Source organism: Podarcis pityusensis (assembly GCF_964106645.2).
Source record: "Podarcis pityusensis genome assembly, chromosome: 3".
Lineage (NCBI taxonomy): Eukaryota > Metazoa > Chordata > Lepidosauria > Squamata > Lacertidae > Podarcis > Podarcis pityusensis.
The window spans coordinates 45,649,777-45,659,634 of NC_138026.1; the positions used below are offsets into that span (position 1 = coordinate 45,649,777).

General features: G+C 45.7%; 1 protein-coding gene across 2 annotated transcripts; it reads right to left on the bottom strand.

Moving 5' to 3' along the window:
- Window positions 1-5,010: 5,010 nt before the first annotated feature.
- On the bottom strand, window positions 5,011-9,610 carry NDUFAF4 (NADH:ubiquinone oxidoreductase complex assembly factor 4). Of its 2 annotated transcripts, none has more exons than XM_080998442.1 (3): window positions 9,450-9,610; window positions 8,060-8,157; window positions 5,011-6,053 (listed from the first exon to the last, which is right to left on the bottom strand). In XM_080998442.1, exons 1-3 carry the CDS (start codon window positions 9,565-9,567, stop codon window positions 5,760-5,762), a joined length of 510 nt encoding a protein of 169 aa, XP_080854568.1. In that variant the 5' UTR covers window positions 9,568-9,610; the 3' UTR covers window positions 5,011-5,759. The 2 variants fall into 2 exon arrangements, with proteins under 2 accessions (XP_080854568.1, XP_080854567.1); XM_080998441.1 differs by having other exon boundaries at window positions 8,060-8,166; window positions 9,450-9,609.
- Window positions 9,611-9,858: the final 248 nt, after the last annotated feature.

A 9,858-nucleotide genomic window follows, 5' to 3' on the forward strand; every position in this document is an offset into this window, starting at 1 on the left:
AATACCGTATTTTTCGCCCTATGGGACGCACCGGCCCATAGGACGCACCTAGATTTTTTGGGGGGAGGAAATAAAGGAAAAAAAATTTATTTCCCCCCCCCCAGGCGCGGGGCTGGGGAAGCCCGAGCTTCCCCCTCCCCCAGCCCCCAGAACGGGACCCAGAGCAATGCCGAAGCTGCGTGCAGCTTTGGCATCGCTCTGGGAGCTTGAGGGGCTGGAGGAGGGGGAAGCCCTCTGCCAGCCTTCTAACCAAGTCGGGGGACAGCGGGAAAGGCGCGCTGCGCCTCTCCCGCTGTCCCCCGAGTTTGCAGGGCTGGCGACGGGGAGGAGCAGGCTTCTCCCCCCCGCCAGCCTTCTAACCAAGTCAGGGGACAGCGGGAAAGGCGCGCTGCGCCTCCCCGCTGTCCCCCGAGCTTGTGGGGCTGGCGGTGGGGCTCTCCTGAAGCCTGGAGAGCGAGAGTGGTCGGTGCGCACTGACCCCTCTCGCTCTCCAGGCTTCAGTGAAAGCCTGCATTCGCCCCATAGGACGCACACACATTTCCCCTTCATTTTTGGAGGGGGAAAAGTGCGTCCTATAGGGCGAAAAATACGGTACTTGCAGAATGGATCAGTACGTCCTATTTCTCATATATTTTTCCACTACTTCTTAACACATCGCCAGAGCAGTATTCAGGTGCTGTTGGCTCCAGAATTTAGCATCTTCAGTGTCTATTTAAAATACAGCAATTTTCTAGCCCTTAAAGATGTAAAATAGGTTCAAAAGTATGTGGGCAAAGCTTCAGAAGCCCGAAGGAGGACTGAGCAGTGTTTCTGATAGTTGTGACTTCTGGGTTTCCTATAGCTGTGATTTGATTTCAGCTGTTGTATTTTATTTGAAAAAAATGCAGCATCTACACAGATTTGAACTTAACTGCTGGTGTCACGATGCAACAAAATACACCTATGTGTGCTGTTTTCCTTTGTGCACCTCTTCCTTGCCCCACAAAATGTGACACTGAATTGCTTTTAACAAGAACACATGCTTCCAAAAGCAACCTGCTGAGAAGAGCTTTGATTTGGGAAAGCTTCTCTATGTAATACTGTGGGTTATGAAATCTGATGGCTGGCAACAATCTACTTGGATTAGGATAGGATTTCATCCCTATCCTACCTCAGAAGGTTTTTGGATATCCCCCCCCCCCTCTCTCTGCTACTTTTCAGTACTTCAGTGTCAGCAGATCCATTGGTAATATCCTATAGTCTTGTGTTCCCCATGCTCCCAAATGCAAACTATCCCCAGCATGTTCAGAAGGCTGCATCTTCCAGGTCAGCATCATTGCTTTCAAGCCAAAACCCAGACCCCCAGCACATGCTTCCTAGCAATCAGCCACATAGTAGGATGGCGTGGACATCATGCTTCTGTAGTCTATGAGTGGCTGGGTGGTAGTAGTAGTAGTAGTAGTAGTAGTAGTAATTGTCCTGTCTGCGTTGCTTGATTAAGGGCGAAATCATCACCATACTAGCATGCAAACTTGCCATTGATATTGTATCTGTATGTTTAAAAACAGCATTAAAGTTAGGCAATTGAAAGCCGTTTCAAAAATCTCTGATGCAAGCACAAGTTTGGATTTGGTTAGGTGTCATTTCAGAAAAAATATATTAAGTATTAAATGTGAAAGGGCTTTTGGAAATCACAGAATGATCCTCCTTTCGTAACGCACCTGAATCAGTGTGTGTCTCTCTCCAGCACTCACAACACCCACATGGCTTCCCATGCCAGAGAATAGGGGGCCAGTCAGGTCTCCTGGAGGATCAGAGCTTTCCCCAGTTTCCCAACTCCTCCCCTCCAGCTGCCTCTTAACTGCATGGTATTAATCTGAGGGCTGCAGTTTTTCCACTCTGTGCTAGAGCATTGAACAAGAAAAAAGGAAACCAAGCCAATTATGTTCTTTTGCTTAAATACGAAGCATAGGGACTGATATAACATACTCAGTGAACTCTTGTGGAACAGGGCTAGCATCTATTTTCATTTTGCTTATAGTTTTTCCCCTATGACCTATAACAGGCATAGGCAAACTCGGCCCTCCAGATGTTTTGGGACTACAACTCCCATCATCCCTGACCACTGGTCCTGTTAGCTAGGGATGATGGGAGTTGTAGTCCCAAAACATTTGGAGGGCCGAGTTTGCCTATGCCTGACCCATAACAAGTAGCCCACACCAATTTTTAAGATACTTGAATATTGTGCTCATTTATCCAAAATCTGGAAATGGAAAGTACTCCAGATGCTTTGGGCTCCTTTGGGAAGGATTGGGTGTAAATTTAATAAATAAATGAAGTCCAGATGGATCCCTGTCAGAATAGACTGTTCTCCTTTCGTCCCCCTCCAGTCAGAGGCAAGGGGAATGGTGCCAAAGCTACATCAGTCAAGAAATATTTTGTAGCAGAACTTGATTGCTCACACATTATTGCTTCCTCAGATAAATGTAAGGACAGCATGTGGACCCCCAACAAGCATTTGGCCCGTTCAGCTACGAAAGGAGATTAGCATAGAGACAAAAGGGACTGTAGCTTTTGCCTTCCATCATCATAGATCTTCACTTTCTTGACTTTCAGAAAATGCAGCTGTCCTTGAATGCATTAGCAGAATGCATTATCTACATAACCCAAGTCTGAAACATGGTGTTAACATTCATCCTGAGAAAAGTGTATTCAGTTTCAGACCTCATAGGCAGCAAACACTGTATGTAAATACAACCACAGATATCATTTCAGCAATACTGTGGTTATTCTATCTATAGACTTCATGGAGCTTGGGAATTAAGAGGTGTTCAATTGCTACCCAACCTTCTTAAACAAACAAACAAACAAACTGCACAATCTCGCTAGGCCTGTGCTGAAGGGCAAATTAGTCCTCTCTCCTGTAACACAATTCTTTGTGTGATTAATTTGATATTAAGGGATGGTGGCGTGGCTCGGTGGGATAGAACCTGGTTTCCATGCAGAAAATCCCAGGCTCAGTTCCTGGTATCTCCAGGTACAGCTGGGAGAGACATTTTCCTGAAACCCTGGAGAACTGCTGCCCATCACTGTAGACAATATTGTGCTAAATGGACCAAAGTATGACTCCATATAAGACAGCTTCCTGTGCAATCACCTTATTTTTTAGGAAGAGCTATGTATGGTTTGAGTAATATTAATTCCGTTTCACAGGCTTGGCTTTATCACTTCAGTTCAGACACCTATGGCACACTCAGAAGCAACACAGCATTATATTCCATGGGTTTTACTCCCAGGTAAACGTGTATTGGATCAGAGCCCTGGCATCAAACCTTTGTTTTTAAAAAAGCAGCTCTTTATCTTCTCTGGAGTGTGGCCTGCATTATGTGTGAGCAGATTCCAGCTGCTACCGCTTTCTTTCTCACAATGCCAATTATAGAAGCAGTTCACAGGGAAGGTGTCCAGCTATCGCCAACACAATTTGCAGCTCGCTGCAGCTTCTGGAGTCTCTTTTCTGCTCTACCAAGGGGAGAAAAAACAGGACTGCTTTCTTTCTCACATTGTTTAGCTCTGCAAATTTCAGATCTCACCTCAAAGCCAACAGTCTCTTTGGAGACGCTAATTTTAGAGCTGGATCTATAAGGTGCTGAACGTTTTCCGTTTCCAAAGAGAGGCAAAAAACTATTTCGGCAGTGAAAAACAGCCTGCTCCGTATAGTGACGGTTGTAGACGTTTTGCTATGAGTCAGAAAATCCAAGAAGCAATACCCCCCATCTCCCAATAGAAAATAAATAATTCCAGCCTTGTGAATTTTGTCAGCCAATATCTGCTGCCTGGAGGCAGCCATCTTAGGGCTTCTTCTAAACTAAACCTTTGTGACGCTTCAAGTTGCTGTAGCCTTTGCTTCTTGCCCATGTCACAAAAGTCATGTGGGAGAAGCCCACAGTGCAACCAAACTGTGTGAAGGAGCTGTGTTGGGACTCTCCCACATAACTTGAGGGCTTTAACATTACCCGTGCAAGCCCACCTTCTTGAGAAACTCCCTCAGCCCAAACTCCAGGGATAGGGAACTTGGTAGCGCTTCCAGATGTTCCTGGACCACAACTTCCATCATACCTGACCATTAGCTGGGTCAGCTTCTTCTAAAGAACAATGGGTTCCCCACTCTTCTTATAGGCTAACGGTCACATTTCAAAATACCCTGCCGTTGGCCAGTAGGATTCTGGGCTTCTTTCTCCCCTTGCCTATTTCACTGTCTTTTAACCTTCCTCTTCAGTTCTTACCATATTGCAACAGCTGCTGTTCCACTCTAACACCCATTCCTTTCCCCTGTCCCATTTTATAGTTGCCTTTACTCCTGTCTCCTCTGAAGCATAAATCTCCTTTCCTCTTCAACAGCCTGGAAATTCTCAATATGAGTGGTACAGTGGTACCTCGGGTTACATACGCTTCAGGTTACATACGTTTCAGGTTACATATGCTTCAGGTTACAGACTCCACTAACCCAGAAATAGTACCTCAGGTTAAGAACTTTGCTTCAGGATGAGAACAGAAATCGCACGGCGGCAGCGGGAGGCCCCATTAGCTAAAGTGGTGCTTCAGGTTAAGAACAGTTTCAGGTTAAGAACGGACCTCCGGAACGAATTAAGTACTTAACCCGAGGTACCACTGCATCGTTGAGACACATTCATAAAGGAGAGGTAAAACCGATGAAAATGCCCAGGCTGGGAACCATGATGTTTACTTACAAGTAAACACCATATAGAACATAGGCTTCCTCTACCTTTAATACTTTTGCAGAAGAGGGGCCTTCCCAAGATGAAGCTGCTGGTATTCCTTTTACTTTTTTTATAAGGCAATTGTGAAAAGGTCCAGGGGGCATGTCATTTTTTAGCATCTAAAGGAAAATTATGCATAGGGAAGGCTGCTGGTCATTTTAGGGTCAATTTTCTGGTGCATATTAAATATACTTAGTAACCCACAGCCAAACAAAGGAAACAGAGCCAGGCAACAAAACAGGAACTAATGCAATTCCATCTGAATCAATATAGATTTCCAGTACAGCTTAGAACAAAATACAGAAGTTCAGACAATACAGCTCTTCATGGGTATGTGGCCAATAATAAAAAGGCATGAATTCAAAGACAAAAAGGCAGCAACAGCTATCAAGGGCTTCCATACAAAGAATTACAGCCAGTAACACATAGCAAAATTGTTTTTGGTTCCAAAACCATTTGTTTCTAACTTCCGTAATTAAGCCAAAATTAAAAGAATGCCTACCCTAACTCAATTTCCCCCATTTGCTCTTTTGCCCCTCCCCTTTTGACCAGACACAGGAACTAGACACACACTCATTTCTCAGAAGATAAACACATTGTAACTCTGCTTTGCTTTAATTATAACTATTTACAGAATGCGATGAGGGCAAGACATTCTGCAGAGCTCAGACCAAAGAAGATCAGATCCAGATAAAATGCATTTTTGTTGTCTGGGGTCTGCATAACAGACAACTGCTTCAGAAAAGATGACCTCCCACGCAGCCAACATTTTCCGATTTTTGAATTCTTAGGGTGTATTTGCAGATTTTGTTGATATTTTGCCTCCTACTTCACAACGGCATGCCCTGGATGGTTCATGAATGCAACAGTGAGAGAAAAGGCAGTTACCGTTTAAATAAGACACAGTTTATAGGTGTTGTGTGCGTGTATGTGTGGAGAGGGAATCAGATGTGAAGTATTAAGAAAACACCAGCTTGGTCAGTCAAGATTTGGCAGACATTCTTATCTAGGCTTTAGCTGCTTTTTGTCTTGAGGAGGAAAGATCTCCACCGCAAATGGGATGAAGAATGCTAAGAGATCAGTCACATCCTTCAATTCTAATGAGTATTCCTTTGCTATTTTCTCTGCAGTCCAGGTTTCCGGAGAGTGGAGATGATTATGGAGAAGGGTCAAGACTTCAACTATAGCGACTTTGCCTCTAGGAACAGACTGAATATCCAGGGGACCAAGATTGCCTACTTTTGTAAGTCTGTGTTCCTCTCGCTTAGAAGGAAGGCTTTCTCCTTTGTTTTTCACCTAGAGCGGGGGAAATTATATAAAAAATAGTTAGGTTTTAGTGTACAAGCTACACGTGCTCCATCCGTTAAGGTAGGGGTAGGCAACATGGGAACTTTGGACTACAACTCCCATCATCCCTGGCCACTGGCAATGCTGGCTGGGGCTAATGAGAGCTGCAGTCCATGTCTGGAAGGCCCCACGTGGCCTACCCCTGCCTTTTAACACTCCCCCTTTCAACAGAATGTAACTAAAACATTCTAAACCCATTTCTTTTCTGAAAGTGGGACTTAATTGAGGAATTAACCTTCTCTATTTGGCTTGCCTGGTGCCTGATTTGATGACCTTCATGGGCCAGGCAGAAAGGAGTTTTCTTCAGATTTTAATAGCTTTCAATGGCTGCTCAGGATTCTGTTAGCTCATAGGAGACGTTTTGCTCTAGGAGGCTTAGTTTGGTCAGAATCGAGGATACACTTCCAGAGTTAATGCTAAATAACATTACTCCTGGTAAATGAGGGCCATGAAAATTTGTGTCCTGGGCTTTTTAGACTCGTCTACCCATGTACTATCTGAAACCCAAGGGGTGCATTGGTTGCCAGATGTGAAATATATTTGCATTATTTTCAGCTCTCCTACCCCACTACACTGTTATGAAAAAATGCTGTGACAGAGGATATGGTTTTTACTGATTATCCCAGGTAGAATGGCAGAGACTGCAAATGAGTTCTGCCTGAAACCCTGCAGAGTGGTTGCCTGTCAGTCTCAACCAGGGGTGGCTAACCAACCTGTGGCCCAATAACATCTGGAGGGACCACAGTTATCATAATCCCTGACCATTGTCCATGCTGGCTTGGATTTATGGAGCTGGAGCCCACCAACTTTGGAGGTCACTCTTTCCCTATCTTCACTACAGATCCTGAAAAAATATTATTCCCACTAAGCACACTACAGTATTAAAATAAGCCTAAAAGCATGGGATTCCTTTCTCCACGCAATTTCTCATTTCACATGCAAGCCCCAGCCTTCCAACCAATACACACTTAGGTCAGTAAACCCTACTGAACACAGAATGCCACTGAATAAACGTGTACAGGATTGTGATACTCACCCATTACCTAAACATGCTCACTTGCAATTAAGTCCTTCCTATTAAGTATGTTTGGGATTGCAGCCTGAGAAATCTCAGATAGATTCATTTAGGAACTATGGCATATTGACAGTGCCACCTTATGCATATTAAATAAAAAATAAGGCCCATTAAACTCAATTGGTACTGTATCATTAAGTGTATCATTGCAAACCAGAAAATCCAGAACCAGAGTACCTTTTCTCCATGGAAATAGCACAGGATTCTGCTCTATCTTTCTATCCTAAAATACACTGGAGAATATTAAATAATATCTGGTTTATACCTGGGCTTAGCATATAAGAATTTTTTTTTAAGGAACACCAAAATGAATGGCGAAGGGAACTATAAAACACAAGTAATAGCAAATTAAGTAAAATAGGGAGCTATTCGGGAGGCCCGTGAAATATATCTAGATCAGAGGTCAGCAACCTAAGGCCCATGGGCCGGAAGCCACCTGCGGAGGTCATTCGACCAGCGCACGAGCTACCCCCAAACCGAGCTGCCCATTTGTGTGCTGCGCTAAACTGGCGCAGCGCAGTGCGGGGACTCGCTTCCACAGCGCCGAAAATCATGTCTGCGCGTGCGCAGACACTGAAAATGACGGGCGGGCGGGCGGGCGCGCGATCCTGCCCATGGAGAAATCTCCATGGGACTGATCCGGCCCAGGCAAGATAAACCTTGCTGACCCCTGATCTAGACAGATGCAAATGTGATTCCTGCATTTATATAATAATTATAATTTGTCTGCATTGATAATGAGATTAAAATATGTACACACACAATCCAAGAGAGCTAAATGAGACCTAACTTTACATGGACAAAAACTATGACTATGCTTGTCACTGGTGTGCTAAAGTGCTTAACTGGCACCTGCATATTCCAAGATAACCTGACTCACATGCATAACTGGATCTTTGGACTCAACATAGACTTCCTTTAATAATGCGTGAAGGTGGTCATCTTTTCTCTTAATCTCTTCTTGGAATCTGTCGGTGTCTAAGGAGTCTAAGGAGAGATTACAGAACACATTCTAAAGTTATATATTTCAATTCCCCTCCACCCCAGCTTAAGCAAAATATTACAACCCTCAGGAGAGTAGTTCATAATGCATGTAAGGATACGCCTGAATTAATACACACCTACTTTCACAACACACACATGTATATATTCCTGTACACTTCAGGAAAAATGCTTTGGCACTAGCTTTGAAGCTACCATTTCTCTCTCCCCCGTTTTCTCACTAATGCGCAAGATTATTAACAGTTCATCCAGGCCAGTGTTCTATTGTTTACAGTAAGGGTGAGGAACATGTGATTGTCAAGACTACAACTCCAATAATCCCTGGACACTGGCCACACTGAATAGGCCAACAGCATCTGAAGAACCATATATTCATGCTAGGTGGGGATATGAACCTGGATTTCATCAGTCTGACACTCTATCCACTATCCCACACTGGCAAATAGGGAGGCATCCTCTGCAATCACAATTTACTGTTTTAAGGGGCTCTCAGGAAGAGGGATTGCATCCTGGCTAAGGAAGGTAGTACCCACAGATACTCTCATAGACACTAAGAGTTCGCCGTGTTAAAAATGGAATAAAATAAATTACTGATAGCGGACCAGAAATTCCTACCTTCCCTATCTTAACAGGATTCACCACAAAACCGGCAAATATTTGATCTGCACCCCCGTTGTTTTAATTTAAGTTCATGATGAACAGAAATCAGGAGGGAGTGGGCAAAGCTTCGAAAAACAGATGGTTAAGAAACCCAGCAAAACACTTGACAGATGTCTACATTGGCGTTCCCAGTTGCCTTCCTTACTGCCTGGGAACACGCGGCTCTGCAGACGTTCATGCACTACAGCTCCCATCACTCCCCGATCGCTGGCCGTGGCGGCTGGGGCTGATGGGAATTGTAGGCTGGCAAACATTTAAAAAAACATCCTGCTGGTTTCCTCCACCAGTCCAGGGAGACTACAGCTCCCAGCTTGCAAATCAGGCCGGTAGGCCGCGGGAATACAGCTGGGAGGGCAAAGGGCCGCGCGCGCAAGCCACTTCCAAACGTCCAGAGCGCGAGAGACGGCGCTCCCAATGTCACCAGGGCCCTTCCTTGGGCGCTGCGTCTGCGCCCCTTGCAAGAAAGGCCCCCAGCACAGAAAAGGATTCCCTTTTCCTGCAAATGGTCCGAGCAGCCGAGCAAAGGCGCCACAGGGCGGCTCAGGCACCCAGCCCCCTTGCTTAAGCGGAGCGGCTGTGCGCGCCGCGCCTTGCCTTGGCTAACTCACGGTCTGCAGGCTGCGGGTGCCGCGGGGCTGGCGCGGGCTTGGCTTTGGCGATTTCCCGGTGGGCTCGGCTCTCCAGGTTGAACTTGCTGAACACGCGGGTCACCCTGGCGCCCATCATCCCGGCGCACTGCCGCCTCCCACTTCCGAAAGCGAGGCGGAGACGCGTCCTATTCGGGCATGCGCGCCGAGAAGCAGGGAGAAACAGGGCGCCCCATGGCGGGCGGGAGGCCGGGCTGTCGCCGCCGGGAGCTCTGGGTAGACCGGCAGCCGGACGCATCGATTGGGCGATGTGGTTGCAGTTTGCTTTGCACTCAGTGGAAGGACGTGTGGACATAGACTTACCCAAGGGAGAGGCAGCTGTCCCCCCTTAATCAATAAAAAAACAATAAAAATACATAGCTAAATGAGG

Bases quoted from the DNA above. Each gene is read 5' to 3' on its own strand.
- NDUFAF4 (XM_080998441.1), bottom strand. From the start codon at position 9,567: ATGATGGGCGCCAGGGTGACCCGCGTGTTCAGCAAGTTCAACCTGGAG. The intron at 8,167-9,449 runs GTGAGTTAGCCA...ATCTCTCCTTAG, and splicing joins GCACCCGCAGCCTGCAGACC to ACTCCTTAGACACCGACAGA. The intron at 6,054-8,059 runs GTGAGTCAGGTT...CCCCCGCTCTAG, and splicing joins CCAAAGATCCAGTTATGCAT to GTGAAAAACAAAGGAGAAAG.